The 18,034-nt window shown below is 42.2% G+C and overlaps 1 protein-coding gene across 6 annotated transcripts in view; it reads left to right on the top strand.

The window, feature by feature from the left end:
- Positions 1-3,808, top strand: part of EYA1 (EYA transcriptional coactivator and phosphatase 1) — a 330,700-nt gene extending 326,892 nt beyond the window's left edge. For all 6 annotated transcript variants that reach the window (XM_053559176.1, XM_053559175.1, XM_053559177.1 and 3 more), the window contains one exon: positions 1,857-3,808. In XM_053559176.1, coding sequence (XP_053415151.1) covers positions 1,857-1,937 — 81 coding nt within the window. In that variant the 3' untranslated portion in view covers positions 1,938-3,808. The remainder of the gene's footprint in view (positions 1-1,856) is intronic.
- Positions 3,809-18,034: the final 14,226 nt, after the last annotated feature.

Raw genomic sequence — 18,034 nt, 5'->3', positions numbered from 1 at the left:
GCTCTGGGGTGGGGGCAGGGTGGTGGTGGTAATTTATACAGCTAGACCGTTATAGTATTTGGGCTTCAGTTCAGTCCTAGTATCAATCTTGGCTCCACTGCTTCTCTAAGCCTTTTTTCATCAGTAAAACAGACACTCAAAGATACAACTCTCACTAACTCAAAACTCTCATTAATAAAACTCCTTAGCAGGGCTTACCAGGCCCTGCACCATCTGGCTCCAACTCTGTCTTTTCTCACCCCCAGCTAGTATGTTACTAATGAATTTCTTCATTATCTTCTGTCCCCCAAACCACACAAACCCATAAGCGTGCTTTTCTTTATCCTGAAAGAATATCCTTTCATACCCAGCTCAACTATCATCTCCTCTTTTCAGACATTATAAATGAACACACTTGTTGTACATTTCTGCTACTCACCTAGACTGTAAGAGGGTGGCCAGATGCATCTCTGGGTCTTCTGCACATAGCACCACATGCCCTGTGTGAATGATTGCATAATGGTACATCTTCCACTGTAAAGAAAGAGATCCTTAGTGCTCATTTCTGGACTATTCTGTAATTGAAGGACAACAAAGATATATGGACACTACAAAGAATCTTCAGAAAGATCTACATTGCCTATTGGAAGGTGGTATAATATGAGGCAAAGACACTGCAGATTTCAGAGTATTTATTAACAGAGTGTCCCAAACATCACTCCTAAAGTTGCCATACAGAGGGAAAATTGGAAATTGTCACTAAATGTACCTTTATTTCCAAAATATTACAAAGTTTTACATAAATAATATCCCATTTTCCCAGAGTGATATTTGGGATACCCTGTAGATAGTAATAGTAGCTTCCCTAGCTATCAATACATGAAAAAACAAAAGCCCTCACCTCCACTGTTTGCTTCTCTGACAACTTTTCCTGTAAGTCTGAACATTTCTCAAATTTCTCAGAACTAAAATTGTAAATTGGGCGGCGCCTGTGGCTCAAGGAGTAGGGCGCCGGTCCCATATGCCAGAGGTGGTGGGTTCAAACCCAGCCCCGGCCAAAAACCACAAAAAAAAAAAAAGATTAAAATTGTAAATTAGACTCTGTGCTCCACATTGTTTTTTGTGTAAAATGATTATTCTGTGAGTGAAAGCGAAAGGTGATGATTATCTTTCTCTTACTTAAGAAAAAGATTTTGCCGATACTAAAGTACTTACTATAGTGCTTTTTGAGCAGTGAAAGTTTTATTATATTTTTACCTTTTTGAATATGGTATCCTATTTTTTACCTGTTTTGCTTGTCTCTGGTTCAATCAGGTGTTTCCTGCCCTTCGAACTAGATTTTTAGATCAATGAGTTAAACAGTAACTACAAAAACTTTAGATTTTCATTTAAAACTTTTCTTACATGGTAAAGCCATTGGAAGGTCAATGTGAAGAAGAACTGATGGAAATAAATGAAAAATATGGTGGCAAGATTAAGTATGGAAAAATGTGAAATACTACCACCTAAGGAAACCTCACAAAACACGAGCTTTTTAAACTTTGAGCATTAAAAGCCTACTGGCTACTTATGTGTTCCTCAGTGCTCTTCTTCCAGTTGGAAAAGACATTCAAGTCATAGTGTAGACCCAGTTAGGAAACAGCATCACCTTTTACAGAACAGACTCTCTAGATTACATTTTAAAACTTGGTCCAGTATTTGTAGTAGGGGAAGATTAAGGTTAAATTTTTGTTTTAAACAAACATGATGTTAAGATCTTAGCTGGTAGTTGTCATGGCACTGAGAAAAAGGGTGAGTTTCATGATGGGTTTCAGAGGGAGCTGGAAGGGTTCATGTTGGGTGCATTCCTGTCCTCACCCTATCTGCCCCTCCTGCAGCACGCTATGCCCTTCTGGAGGATCTCCAGCCACTCGGACCTCATGGCCCTGCATCACGCTTTGGAACTGGAGTACCTGTAACAGCGCACGGCACTTTGAAACTGCACAACTGCTCCGTGACCAGGGACAAATCCAACAACCCCAATTATCTCGTCAGCGCTGGACTACAGAACTTAGCAATTTCGACATACTGATGCACAGCTGCTGTCGGTCTTGACTTCTGCCCCTGGGGTGCATGGAGGACCACATCCATTTCTTCAGAACAGCTGTCAACTCTAGTACTGTGAATCCAATGAAAACAAGCCATGAGAACATTCTAGCACAGTGTGATGTGTCTCTGCCACATTAACTACACGGTTCAAACCTGTGAAGAAAGGACCTGCAAACAATTCAGTTTTAGCATTTTCAATGTGACATAAACAGCTTCTCCAATACAGAAAACTTGATTGCACAAAAAAGACTGAAATGTGTTTCCTGAATCCCAGTGGAGGAATTGTCTTATAAAGAAAGTTTACTTTTTGGTGTCTCATACCCAGGGTAATCTGTACATCTCTACTTATTTATGAACAGACATTTTTTTTAACAGCTTTATTGAGGCATAATTCACATACCATACAGTTCACCCAAGCAGACTTTTTCAACATCAAATCATTGAAGAGATAATAGCAGTAGAAATAAGTGATTAAAGTCCTTTGCCTCACAACATGGCAAGTACAGTACTTTGAATTTTAGCACATCGCAAAGTAGTTTAAAGTATGTCTAATTTAAACGTATAATATGTACATCACTGAGACAATCATGTACAGAAAGAATTTTTGGTGTAAATTTGTAATAATGGATGATTCTTTTACATATTGTTTAGGGAAATGATATTGAAAGGTAGCAAAGCCTTGATAGTGGAGCATGAGGCAACATGTGCAGAAACTCATGTGCCTTATCCGAGTATTGGGTATAAATATGGAGATCATGGAATTTTTTTTTTTTTAGGTAATGTTGTCAAGACCAAAAGCATGGATGTCAAGTGTCAATAAGGATTCTGTTTTCTAAATATTTTTTTCCCATCTGATCTCTCTAAATTTTTACAATGCTATTAAGTGGGCCTTGATAAAATAATACAGCAGTTTCTTAACTACCACCTCACTATTTCATTTCAATACTAATGTATTATATGTAACTACTTGGATAAAATTATTATTCAAATACTTCTTCCCACAGAAAGAATATAGATGATAGATATATTTTATTAATAAAGTGATTCATGAATTGGAAACTAGCAAAGTTTTCATGTGCTCAGAGTTATGTCTGCTTTTTCTTACATGGTAATGTATTCCTTTATTAAGTATCTGAAATCATCAGAACATTGCATTATTACTCCCTACGTTCATATACTGTTTTCCTCCCCCCCCCCAGAGGAAAGTTCATGGCCAGTAGTGACCGTGGCCTCATCATCACCATCCTCTCCACTTGCATTATGTATTACATGGCAAGCATAAATCTAGAAAATTAAAATATTACCTTTGTCATACACAAGAAAGTTTTTCCAGAACGATCAGTTTGGGCACTACTTTCTCATATCTAAAGCTTCAGTGTCATGAAATTCTTCTCAAAATTCATCCTAATATTGAGGAAGAAAACCACCAGCTTTGGCACAAAGTAGCTGACAAGCTACTCCATCCTTTTTTGAGGTTTCGTGTTGCTGCTAGAATTAGTCATTTGTGGATTCTCCAAATTGTTTAATAATTAGGTTATTTTTTCCTTGTTTTGCTTGAAGCGAACGGAAGTTGACAGTTTTTTTAACCTGTTCATTTTATGTTTTTGTACTTTGCAGACTGAAAAGACAAAGTTTATCTTGGCCTTACTGTATAAAGGTGTGTTGTGTCCACAATTGTGTACAGAATTTTTCTTCATTAATTTTGTGTTTAAGTTAATAAAATTGATTTGTGAAGTACTGTTAGCTCCTTTAATGGCCGTATCATCATCTTTTGCTTAATTAAAAAGCAGCATCTTGGTTGCATTAGATCATTCAAAATCTAACGAAAGAAAGTGTATGAAGTAATTGCAATGATGCTGTTATCAGTCCTGTAGGGGACTAAATGTGAAGGCTAACAGCTGTTTCTTTGATCACTGTTAAGAACTGATGAATGGGAAGGCTCTTTACTTCCCCCAAAACTATACACAGGACCCTCACTCATTTTTCTACTATAAAACAGAATTCAGCATAAAGCATCTTGGATTGTAGAGTATAGATTTAGCTACTTAAATGCCCAAGAGACAGCAATATGAAGCAGTTTTATCCACAAAGAACACCGGCAGCACACACCTCTATGATCTGGCCAGGTCGATCAGTGACAGAGCTATAAAACACAGCTTGCGGGGCGGCGCCTGTGGCTCAGTCGGTAAGGCACCGGCCCCATATACCGAGGGTGGCGGGTTCAAACCCGGCCTCGGCTGAACTGCAACCAAAAAATAGCCGGGCGTTGTGGCGGGGGCCTGTAGTCCCAGCTACTCGGGAGGCTGAGGCAAGAGAATCGCTTAAGCCCAGGAGTTGGAGGTTGCTGTGAGCTGTGTGAGGCCACGGCACTCTACCAAGGGCCATAAAGTGAGACTCTGTCTCTACAAAAAAAAAAAAAAAAAAAAACACAGCTTGCTTCCTTCTGAGAATTTAATCTTAGTAGGGTGCCGGCCCCATATACCGAGGGTGGTGGGTTCAAACCCAGCCCCAGCCAAACTGCAACAAAAAAAATAGCCGGGCGTCATGGCGAGTGCCTGTAGTCTCAGCTACATGGGAGGCTGAGGCAAGAGAATCGCTTAAGCCCAGGAGTTGGAGGTTGCTGTGAGCTGTGTGATGCCACAGCACTCTACCGAGGGCCATAAAGTGAGACCCTGTCTCTTCAAAAAAAAAAAGAAAGAAAAAGAAACAATGTATGCAGACGTGAAAACCAAGCATGCAGTAGGTGAGCCCATTGGTCGGGCCCCTGATGTGTATTTTTCACATGCATACATGGGACCAAGTGGCCTAGATCATGAGGTACTGAGCATGCACAGATACCCTAAGAATGAAAAGAGTTGGGAGAAATTCATTAAAGAGAGGCAGGAGTGGGGAGTGAAGGGATTTTTAGGTCTCAGGTAAACAGACAAAATAGAGGGCATACCCTCAGAAGATGAATTTTCTAAAGCATCACTTCTAACGTGATAATCCCCAGTCAGAGTGTCTAAATAGCTTCACTTTAATCACGGATTAGAGCTCAGATCCCAGCATTCTCTCTCATTACCGAAATAAACTAGCACACTCGGCTAGTCCTAGGCTCTTTAATGGCTCAAACCGTCTGCAAGCATCTCTGCCTCCTCTTTGCTGGATGCACTCCCATTGCCCACAGTGGCCCCCTCCACACTCAGTCCACCCCAATCCTGACTGCCAGGCAGTCCCCCTCCCCGCAGAGCCTTCTTTCCCACCACAGCATGAGCGTTGGCTCCTTCTCTTAAACTTCTCCTGCCCTCTGTCTGTGTCTTTACTGGAAGCCCACATTCCATTCAACAGATAGTCAGCAGGCGCCTACTATGTGACACTAAGGTGCTGAAAGTAGGACGTCCCTTCCCCAGGATTCGATTTACAGTGGAGTTGGTGGAAACAAACAATAAATGAGTTACTGAATAAGCTACAGGTTCTTAACAGAAAACTGAGGACATGGGTCAGTGACAGGCATATGCCTCCTGGAGCAGGAGCTGAGCACCCAGATGTCTGAGATGTGCCCTGCTAAGGGGTAGGCAGAATGTAATGCCCAGGACTGGAGCATGCAGGAAAGACCCACAGAGGATACTTCTGCCCCTCGTGTTCTAGAAGCAAAAACCACCCCTGGAGAGGAGTGGGAGATCACTTTGTAAGAGGGAGGGAGACCAGGGAGACCCTGAGGTAAGGGTCAGGGTTTGGACACCACTCTAAGTGAAATAGGAGGCCACTGAGGGCTTCACACAGGGTGGGCCAGGGTCTCATTTACTCTGAGATGATCACTTGGCTACTGGATGGAGGAGGAGCTGGAGCAGAGTCAGAAAAGAAGGGGAACGGCTTATTGTACCCTCAATGAATCCCCAACAATAAAAATAAATAAATAAATAAAAATAATTTAGAAAAGAAAAAAAAAAAAGAAAAGAAGGGGAACTAGTTACTGGGCTCTCAGGGCAGTCCTGGTGAGCAGTGGTCAGACTGAGATGAGAATGGTGGAAGTGGAAACCTGGCTTTCTTTTCAGTGATGGCTAAATATTTGCTATAGGGCAGGTGGCAGGAATAGTGAGACACAAGAAGTGCCTGACATGTCCAAGGTAAGTGGTCTCAGCACGACTCTAAGAGAGCTCAGCCTTGTGGTAAAGAGTCAGGTCAGCAGCCAGGGTGTCTGAAATCCCAGCTTCCCTGTCATAGCAGCCCGTTATTTAACTTTGGAGCCCATTCCTCCATCTGTAAAAATGGAATAAGGTATATACTTTAGAGGGTTATTATTTTTATGAAGATAAAATTACATTAATACATAGGTAAAGTGCTTAGGACACTGCCTGGAAGATCCTCCAATGTTACCTGTTACTGCAAGGGCCAAGTTTTCACAGACTTTTTTTTCTCCCCGCTGAAGAATCAGCTCCTCAAACACTCAGACCCAACAGAAACACACTGCATCCTTGTGGCCTGGTTTAGAAAACCAGCCACAAAAGAGTCTAGTATCTAGTCCCTGACCTTGAGCTCCGGGACGGTGGCTAGTAAGGCCTTCATTACAACTCGTACTGATGGAGGCCAAGGTGGGGCTGCTATGGGCATTAGAAAAAGCTGCACTGGAGAACTGATGTCTCAGCTGGAGACCTGCGGCTGGGGTAGAGTTGGCTCATAGAAAGCAGGGACAAGGCTAGAGCAGACCAGAGTGAGAAGGGATGCAGCAAGCTGGGGAAGGAGACAGGAAGAGAAGGAGAGCCAGGGACTAGTGGTCTGGGGCTCAGAGAGTGAGGTAGGTGGCCAGGGGAGGGAGGAGGCAAGGGCTTTAATTGCACCTCACTTCAGAGTGAAGTTGCAGGCATAGTGTGTCTGTTGAGCCCGGGTGGGACTGCTCTCCCCTTCTCAGGAGGAAGAGGATGGGAATAGCACTGGCAGGAGGCCCCCCTGCATTAGCACACATGGCTTTCACCGTGGGTAATGCTTAGATGCTAAACTAGACTTAAAATGTTAGGTCTCAGGAGTATCTACTTGAGTCCTTTTTATTTTACAAATGACAAAATTTGGTTTAAATACTTTGTCCACAGGTCACAGTCAAATACGGCTATATTGTGACCCTAACCCACCCTGTTGGATACAACTCAGAATCTTGAAAACATTAGGAACTCTGCTGGCTTTGCCTCCCTGGTCCTTCACCAAACAACAGCATGAGCTTAGGGGTCCCCTTCTAGTCTTCAAGGTATGTTTGGCCCACAGTTGGTACAATTTTCCAAATGTCTCTTGTTTTTGTAACATTAGTCCCTAAAACCTATGTCATCCTTCCAGAGTTTGGTTCAAAATTTGTCTTCCATTGAGCTCTTACAAATGTCAAAGAAAACATACATACATTTCGGGGGAGGAGACAAGATGGCTGACTGAAGCCAGCTTTCCACAGAGGCTCCCGTCCAGAAGGAGAGTTAAAGGACAAAAATTCAGCAAGTAACCTGGTGGATTTGAGCTGCACTAAGAGAGAAGGTTTTAGAACGCACGTCAACCCCACTGAGGCGAGCTGTGACCACAAGGATACAAACGAAAGGTACAAAATCCATCCCCAAGCGGACGGGAGTCCCCTCCCCCATGAGAACGGCTCAGAGTGCCCCACAAACAACTGGGCAGAGTTCAAAGGTCCTCCCACTACACTCCACGGGAGAGACACTCTAAAAACTGGACCTACCTCCCCTACTAGGGTGCCACAGCGTCCTCCTGCCAGGCATAAAACTGTATAAACTGAATATAGTCTCTACCTGGAATTCTGAGCTCCCAGCACTTCCCTTTGCTCACACTGGGGTCTGGAGGCCAGTCCCGGTCGGTGGGCGGAGAGGGGACTGCACTGGAGTGGCAGTTCCCTGAGGCACAGTGCGACAGCCGTCTTTTGGTGACGATACGGCCAGGCATAAAACTGTGTAAAGCTCTGTGTGTTCTCTGCCCGCAACCCCAGGCCCCCAGCCCTCCCTGCGCTCCCCTCTGCTCTCGCTCCAAGGTCTGGAGGCCTGTCCCCCAGGGGTCCAGACTCTTGGGCGATTGCTCGACAGGTGTAGACAGTGCTGGGCTGCAGCCTGTCGGTGCAGACTCTGGGGTACGGAGCGGAGAGAAGACGGTTGGCCGGAGGGGAGCTACACCGGAGCGGCCGTTGCCTGAGCCATAAAGCAGCAGCCCTCTTTTGCTAGCAATACGGCTCACTACAGAATATTCTGAAGCCACACCCCCTGTCTCCCTGGGCAACCAGAAACTCTGAGTTTGCCTGAGGCAACTCCAACTTGCAAACCAGGGAAACTCCGAGGGTGGGGCTGACCCAGAGGTCCGCTTTACTAAACCTAAGACACACCTGGCTCTCAGGGGATTGTCAGCCTATAGACAATACAAGAGCAAAGACAAGCTGATTTGGAGCTCAATTCAGCTTCTCTTCTGCAGGGGAACCGCAGAGTTGTTCCGTTCTGTCAGTAACATTAATCAGGGGCGAGACTGGACCTGAGTGAAAACCTTCATCAAGTGCCCGAGGTTGTCAGGCCTCACCTCCTCCTGCTGGAGAGAGGCAGAGCGCAGCAGCCTGGCAGACTTCCTTGCGATTCAGGCAGGTACAAACTCTTGGAGTACCGATTCACTACAGGCAACTGGGTCAGCCAACTACAAGGCTATCAGTGACTGGATGTGAAGTGATGCAAGGTGGGGAAGGAGGCAGCAACCTTCCCAGACTGATTTATTGGCTGGGTGGCTTCTCTTGACTCCACGTAGCACTGGAGCAAGCCACACCAGAGTAGTCACCAGACCCCTGTGATCCAGTTCCCAGAGACCTCTTAAACTCTCTCACCCGAGACAGATGCAGACTGAGACAATTGATTTGGACCTTTTTGAACTGAACCAATGGCCTGAGGACAAATCAGGTGGTGCCTTGGGTGCACGGTGGTAGGAAGGTTTGATTTTTCTTTTCCAATTGTTTGCCGGTGGGGGCGGGGTGACTTAATTGCTGATATTTCTCCACAGCTGAGACTTCAATCCAAAGTATCTGTTTCACTAGGGTGGAACAGAAACCAGCTGAAAACAAGACAGAACCACTTAGCCCCACCACACCAGACAGGGCCCCAGTTTCTCAGGCCATAACACTGTACAGGCCCTCGACAAAGCCCCAGGGGAAAAAATCAGAGGGAGTAAAACCACCATGGGGCGGGATCAGCGGAAAAACTCTGGTAACATGAATAACCAGAATAGATCAACCCCCCCAAGGAAAGATATGGCAGATGCAATTGACGATCCCATTCATAAACAACTGGCTGAGATGTCAGAAATCAAATTGAGAATTTGGATTGCAGACAAGATTAACAAAGTGGAATTAGGAATTCGAGGAGAAATTCAAAAGTTGTCTCAAGAATTTAACGAATTTAAAGACAAAACCACCAAAGACTTATACACACTGAAGCAAGAATTTGCAGCACTCAAAGATATGAAAAATACAGTAGAATCCCTCAGTAACAGAATGGAGCAAGCAGAAGAAAGGATTTCTGACATCGAAGATAAAGCCTTTGAACGCTCCCAAACTCTCAAAGAGGAAGAGAAATGGAGAGCAAAAACGGATCATTCTCTCCTAGAGCTCAGGGATAATTCGAAGAAGGCAAATATCCGAATCATAGTGGTTCCAGAAACAGATGAAGTGGCCTGGCTGGGCACAGAGGCCCTTCTGCATAAAATTATGAAAGAGAATTTTCCAGACATGCCTAGAGATTCTGAAATTCAGATAGCGGACAGCTTCAGAACCCCAGCATGACTCAACCCCAATAAGACGTACCCCAGGCATATCATAGTTAACTTCACTAAAGTTAATATGAAGGAGAAAATCCTCAAAGCTGCCAGGAGAAAGAAAATGATTACCTTCAAAGGCAAGAATATTAGAATGACTGCAGATCTCTCTGCTAAAACTTTTCAAGCCAGAAGAGGGTGGTCACCGACTTTTAATCTCCTAAAGCAAAATAACTTTCTTTTTTTTTTTTTATTATTATTTATTTATTTTTTTTATTATTAAATCATAACTGTATACAATGATATGATTATGGGGCGCAAAATAACTTTCAACCCCGGATCTTGTATCCAGCTAAACTGAGTTTCATTTATGATGGAGAAATTAAATACTTTAATGACATTCATATGTTGAAGAAATTTGCCATAACAAAACCAGCTCTTCAGGATATTCTCAGACCTATCTTCCATAATGACCAACCCAATCCTATACCACAAAAGTAAACTCACTCAGAAACTTCAGATCAAACTCCAATTTCCACACTGGCGAAAGGATTAAAAATGCCCACTGGACTTTTAAAAAACTCGATATCCAAAACTTCACCAGACTTATCAATATTCTCCATTAATGTGAAAGGCTTAAACTATCCTCTAAAGAGGCATAGGTTAGCTGATTGGATACAAAAACTCAGGCCAGATATTTGTTGCATACAAGAGTCACATCTTAACTTAAAACACAAATACAGACTCAGGGTGAAAGGATGGTCGTCCATATTTCAGGCAAATGGTAATCAGAAAAAAGCAGGTGTTGCAACTTTATTTGCAGATACAATAGGCTTTAAACCAACAAAAGTAAGGAAGGACAAGAATGGTCACTTCATATTTGTTAAGGGTAATACTCAATATGACGAGATCTCAATTATTAATATCTATGCACCCAACCAGAATGCACCTCAATTTATAAGAGAAACTCTAACAGACACGAGTAACTTGATTTCCTCCAGCTCCATAATCGTCGGAGATTTCAACACTCCTTTGGCAGTGTTGGATCGATCCTCCAACAAGAAGCTGAGCAAAGAAATCTTAGATTTAAACCTAACCATCCAACATTTGGATTTAGCAGACATCTACAGAACATTTCATCCCAACAAAACTGAATACACATACTTCTCATCAGCCCATGGAACTTACTCCAAAATCAATCACATCTTAGGTCACAAGTCTAACCTCAGTAAATTTAAAGGAATAGAAATTATTCCATGCATCTTCTCGGACCACCATGGAATAAAACTTGAACTGAGTAACAACAGGAATCTGCATACTCATACAAAAACTCGGAAGTTAAATACCCTTATGCTGAATGATAGCTGGGTCAGAGATGAGATTAAGAAAGAAATCGCCAATTTTTTGGAACAAAACAACAATGAAGACACAAACTATCAGAACCTCTGGGACACCGCAAAGGCAGTTCTAAGAGGGAAATTTATAGCACTGCAAGCCTTCCTCAAGAGAACGGAAAGAGAGGAAGTTAACAACTTAATGGGACATCTCAAGCAACTAGAAAAGGAAGAACATTCCAACCCCAAACCCAGTAGAAGAAAAGAAATAACCAAAATTAGAGCAGAATTAAATGAAATTGAAAACAAAAGAATAATACAACAGATCAATAAATCAAAAAGCTGGTTTTTCGAAAAGGTCAATAAAATAGATAAACCTTTGGCCAACCTAATCAGGAAAAAAAGAGTAAAATTTCTAATCTCATCAATCAGAAACAACAAAGATGAAATAACACAGACTCCTCAGAAATCAAAAAAATCCTTAATGAATATTACAAGAAACTTTATTCTCAGAAATATGAAAATCTGAAGGAAACAGACCAATACTTGGAAGCACGTCACCTTCCAAGACTTAGCCAGAATCAAGAAGAAATGTTGAACAGGCCCATATCAAGTTCGGAAATAGCATCAACCATACAAAACCTCCCTAAAAAGAAAAGCCCGGGACCAGATGGTTTCACGTCTGAATTCTACCAAATCTTTAAAGAGGAATTAGTACCTATATTACTCAACCTGTTCCAAAAGGTAGAAAAAGAAGGAAGACTACCCAACACGTTCTATGAAGCAAACATCACCCTGATCCCCAAACCAGGAAAAGACCCAACAAGAAAAGAAAATTATAGACCAATATCACTAATGAATATAGATGCAAAAATATTCAACAAGATCCTAACAAACAGAATCCAGCAACACATCAAACAAATTATACATCATGACCAAGTCGGTTTTATCCCAGGATCTCAAGGCTGGTTCAATATACGTAAATCTATAAATGTAATCCAGCACATAAACAAATTAAAAAACAAAGACCATATGATTCTCTCAATTGATGCAGAAAAAGCTTTTGATAATATCCAGCATCCCTTCATGATCAGAACACTTAAGAAAATCGGTATAGAAGGGACATTTCTTAAACTGATAGAGGCCATCTACAGCAAACCCACAGCCAATATCATATTGAATGGAGTTAAATTGGAATCATTTCCACTGAGATCAGGAACCAGACAAGGCTGCCCATTGTCTCCATTGCTTTTTAACACTGTAATGGAAGTTTTAGCCACAGCAATTAGGGAAGAAAAGGCAATCAAGGGTATCCATATAGGGTCAGAAGAGATCAAACTTTTGCTCTTCGCAGATGATATGATAGTATATCTGGAAAACACTAGGGACTCTACTACAAAACTTTTAGAAGTGATCAAGGAATACAGAAGCGTCTCAGGTTACAAAATCAACATTCATAAATCAGTAGCCTTTATATATACCAACAACAGTCAAGTTGAAAAAACAGTTTAGGACTCTATCCCATTCACAGTAGTGCCAAAGAAGATGAAATATTTGGGAATTTACCTAACAAAGGATGTGAAAGATCTCTATAAAGAGAACTATGAAACTCTAAGAAAAGAAATAGCTGAAAATATTAGCAAATGGAAAAACATACCATGCTCATGGCTGGGAAGAATCAATATTGTTAAAATGTCTATACTACCCAAAGCAATATATAATTTCAATGCAATCCCTATTAAAGCTCCACTGTCATACTTTAAAGATCTTGAAAAAACGATACTTTGTTTTATATGGAATCAGAAAAAACTTCGAATAGCCAAGACATTACTCAGAAATAAAAACAAAGCAGGAAGAATTACGCTACCAGACCTCAGACTATACTACAAATCAACAGTGATCAAAAGAGCATGGTATTGGCACAAAAACAGAGAAGTAGATGTCTGGAACAGAATAGAGAACCAAGAGATGAATCCAGCTACTTACCGTTATTTAATCTTTGATAAGCCAATTAAAAACATTCAGTGGGGAAAAGATTCCCTATTTAACAAATGGTGCTGGGTGAACTGGCTGGTGACCTGTAGAAGATTGAAACTGGACCCACACCTTTCACCATTAACTAAGATAGACTCTCAATGGATAAAAGATTTAAACTTAAGACATGAAACTATAAAAATACTAGAGGAGAGTGCAGGGAAAACCCTTGAAGAAATTGGGCTGGGCGAGCATTTTATGAGAGGACCCCCGGGGCAATTGAAGCAGCTTCAAAAATACACTACTGGGACTTGATCAAACTAAAAAGCTTCTGCACAGCCAAGAACACAGTAAGTAAAGCAAGCAATCAGCCCTCAGAATGGGAGAAGATATTTGCAGGTTATGTCTCTGACAAAGGTTTAATAACCAGAATCCACAGAGAACTCAAATGCATTAGCAAGAATAGAACAAGGGATCCCATCGCAGGCTGGGCAAGGGATTTGAAGAGAAACTTCTCTGAAGAAGACAGGCGCGCGGCTTTCAGACATATGAAAAAATACTCATCATCCTTAATCATAAGAGAAATGCAAATCAAAACTACTTTGAGATACCATCTAACTCCAGTGAGACTAGCCTATATCACAAAATCCCAAGATCAGAGATGTTGGCGCGGATGTGGAGAAAAGGGAACACTTTTGCACTGCTGGTGGGAATGCAAATTAATACATTCCTTTTGGAAAGAGATATGGAGAACACTTAGAGATCTAAAAATAGATCTGCCATTCAATCCTATAATCCCTCTACTGGGCATATACCCAGAAGACCAAAAAGCACATCATAACAAAGATATTTGTACCAGAATGTTTATTGCAGCTCAATTCATAATTGATAAGTCATGGAAGAAGCCCAAGTGCCCATCAATCCACGAATGGATTAATAAATTGTGGTATATGTACACCATGGAATATTATGCAGCCTTAAAGAAAGATGGAGACTTTACCTCTTTCATGTTTACATGGATGGAGCTGGAACATATTCTTCTTAGTAAAGTATCTCAAGAATGGAAGAAAAAGTACCCAATGTACTCAGCCCTACTATGAAACTAATTTAGGGTTTTCACATGAAAGCTATAACCCAGTTACAGCCTAAGAATAAGGAGAAGGGGGAAAGGGAGAGGAGGGAGGGGGGAGATGGGTAGAGGGAAGGAGATTGGTGGGATTACACCAGGGGTGCATCTTACAAGGGTATATGTGAAACTTGGTAAATGGTCTGTAAAGCTAGTGAATGATGCCCCATGATCATATCAATGTACACAGCTATGATTTAATAAAATAAAATAAAATAAAATAAAATAAAACATACATACATTTCATAATAACTTTTTAAATTTGCTTTTCAAGGTATTTGCATATGGCATGAAGGTTTCCCAACTCAAGTGAATTTAAAAGAGGCCATTTGCTTAACAGAACATGGAGATAATGGACACACCGTGTTTTCATGTAAGACTTGTAAGAAATCCCCTTCCATTCATGGATCAATGGGCACTTGGGCTTCTTCCATGACTTGGCTATTACGAATTGAGCTGCGATGAATAATCTGGTGCAGATATCTTTTTTGCAAAGTGATGTTTGGTCTTGTGGATGTACTCCTAGTAAAGGAATTGCAGGATCCAAGGGCAGGTCAATTTTTAGATCCCTGAGTGTTCTCCAAACTTCTTTCCAAAAGGAACATATTAGTTTGCATTGCCACCAGCAGTGGAGAAGTGTTCCCTTTTCTCCACATCTATGCCAACATCTGTAGTTGTGGGATTTCATATGTGGGCTACTCTTACTGGAGTTAGATGGTGTCTCCAAGTGGTTTTGATTTGCATTTCTCTGATGATTAAAGATGACGAGCATTTTTTCATGTGTCTGTATGCCATGTGCCTGTCTTCATCGAACAAGCTTCTGTTCAGGTCTCTTGCCCATAGTGGAATGAGATCACTTGTTCTTTTCTTATTAATAAGTTTGAGTTCTTTGTGGATTCTGGTTATCAGACCTTTGTTGGAAAAGTAACCAGCAAATATCCTCTCCCATTCTGAGGGCAGTCTACTGGCTTTACTTACTGTGTTCTTGGCAGTGCAGAAGCTTTTTAGTTTGATCAGATCCCAGTAATGTATTTTGGGTATTGCTTCAATTGCCCTGGGAGGCCTCCTCATAAAGTTTTCTGCCAGGCCAATTTCTTCAAGTGTTTCTATTGAACTCTTTCCAAGAATCTTTATGGTTTCATGTTTTAAGTTTAAGTGTTTTCTCCAGTGAGAGTCGATTTTTGTTAGAGGTGAAAGGTGTGGGTCCAGTTTCAGTCTTCTACAAGTCACCAGCCAATTCACCCAGCACCATTTCTTAAATAGGGAGTCTTTCCCCCAGTTTAAGTTTTGGTAGGCTTATCGAAGATCAAATGATGATAAGTGTCTAGGTTCATCTCTTGGTTCTCAATTCTGTTCCATACATATACCTCTCTATTTTTGTCCCAATACCATGCTGCTTTGATCACTATAGATTTATAGTATAGTCTGAAGTCTGGTAGTGTGATTCCACCTCATTTGTTTTTATTACTGAAGTAATGTCTTGGCTATTTGAGGTTTTCTCTGTTTCCGTATAAAATGAAGTACTAGTTTTTCCAGATCTTTAAAGTATGACAGAGGTGCTTTAATGGGGATTACATTAAATCTGTAGATTGCTTTGGGCAGTATGGATGGAAGAAGCCCAAGTGCCCATCGATCCATGAATGGATTAATAAATTGTGGTATATGTATATCATGGAATACTACGCAGCCTTAAAAAAGATGGAGCCTTGACATCTTTTATGTTTACATGGAGGGACCTGGAACATATTCTCCTGAGTAAAGTATCTCGAGAATGGAGGGAAAAGCATCCAATGTATTCAATACTTCTATGAAACCTACTTACATTTACTCACACTTTGTTATGAAAGATAGACCACAACTATAGCCCAAGATGAAGGAAAGAAATGGAGTGGGAAGGGAGGGGACCGGGGAGGTTTGATGGAGGGAGGGTAAAAGGCAGGACCCACCTATGGAGCATATTGCAAGGGTACAAGTCAAATCTGTCAAGTGTAGAACATAAATGTCTTAACACAATAATCAAGTAAATGAGGTGAAAGCTATGTTGATTGGTTTGATGTAACCATGTCAGATTGTATAAAAAACAATCAATGCATTGTAAGTGTATTTGACTTAATAAAAAAAAAAAAAAGAAAGAAATCCCCTTCCAGACACTGGAACTTTACTCACACTCTCCGCAGCCATGAAACAGCTGCGATAGTATTGGCCATCACGTTCAGGAATAATTTTTTAACAATGCAAAAGGCTGGTGTGAGTGAGCCCTTCTTCCTTTCAGTGTCTCTCTGCACGGCTCCATTTCTCCCCATTCTGTGCCACTGATGTGATCTGACAGGATGACTTGCAGCCCGAGCAATGAAAGGGTTTGTAATTTAGGAAACCTCTGGCCTTGCTGACTGAAAGCAGGTTGTTTGTAAAAAGGAAATCCTGACCTCAGCTAACTGGCAAACTCTGTCAGAAGCAATAGAAGGACACGAAGGAGAAAGAACAGTGCTGGGGATTTTTATTGGCAACAGAAGAAAAAACGATGCTCTGCCAGAGGAAAGCCTTTCCAAGGAGCAGTGGCCAGTGGGGGACCAAGACGTGCCCCAAGTCCCTGGGGGTGAGCCTGCACCACTGCCTGGCCACATGGTAGCTCTGTGCTGATTTGGGGGCTGGTTGGACAGGGGAAGTTTGCTGCCTGGGACAATGGCTGGACCAACAACCCTAAAAACAGATTCCCTCGTTCTCTGAGTGGGGGTCCCCTGCAGGCACCCCCTGGCCTGACATGAAGACCAAGGCTCACAGACCATCGGGGGTCTTCCAGGTGTGAAGGAGATGAGCTGCCCGAAGTTTTCCATGTTGGTGCCACCTGCCAGCTCATCCTCCCTCCTCTGTGCACTGTCAACACTGCAAAAAAGGCCCCGGGAGTTCCGACCTCCTGATGCCAGTGGCTGCCAATTGGCTACCCATTTAAATCAGCTGGAGTGCTTTGAAAAATCCCATGCTTAAGCCCCACCCTGGAGCTTCTTGTTTTCTTTGTCTGGGGTGGAGCCAGAGCAGCAACCATTGTGGGAAAGACCTCCACTGCCCCTCAGGCCAGCTGGATTGGCCCAACTGGGGGCATGTGTCTTCCAGCCTTGGCCTTTTCTTTCTCCTCCACTCCTAGGTGGCCGTGCCCATGCTCCTAAAATCCTTATGACCCCAACTCAAAACCAGTCAAGAAATGTCTGGGGGAGCTTCTGCTGGAAGTGTTCCACCCAGTGTCAGGGGTGTCCTCAAGGGGCTGGCCAGTTAGTGGAGAAATGGATCTGTGATAAAAGGCAGGCCATGCTAGATTTCAAACACACCAGCAATGTAGGGGGAAAAGGTGGCAAACAATTTTAATTTATGATGGCAGTCCAAAAGATGCAGCCATGAATGTTGCCTGGAGAAATGGAGGAACTGTTATTGAGGAGGTGACATTTTCATTGTCCTAAATTAAATAGAATAAGACACTGGCCAGAAGTGGTAGCTCTTGCCTGTGAGTCCAGCTCTCTGAGAGGCCAAGGCCGGTGGATTGTTTGAGCTCAGGAGTTCAAGACCAGCCTGAGCAAGAGCAAGATCCCAGCTCTGCTAAAAACAGAAATATTAGCCAAGTGTTAATGGCAGTAGTCCCAGCTACTTGGGAGGCTGAGGCAGGAGGATCACTTGAACACAAGAGTTTGAGACTGCAGTGAGCTAGGCTGACACCATGGTCACACTCTAGCCTGGGCAACAGAGAAAATGCTGTTAAATAAATAAATAAACAAACAAGATGCTAATAGCATCC

The sequence above is a fragment of the Nycticebus coucang genome, chromosome 13 (genome assembly GCF_027406575.1).
Source record: "Nycticebus coucang isolate mNycCou1 chromosome 13, mNycCou1.pri, whole genome shotgun sequence".
Taxonomy (NCBI): domain Eukaryota; kingdom Metazoa; phylum Chordata; class Mammalia; order Primates; family Lorisidae; genus Nycticebus; species Nycticebus coucang.
Note: the sequence above shows the minus strand (reverse complement) of the source record. Positions and strands in the feature narration are given on the sequence as shown.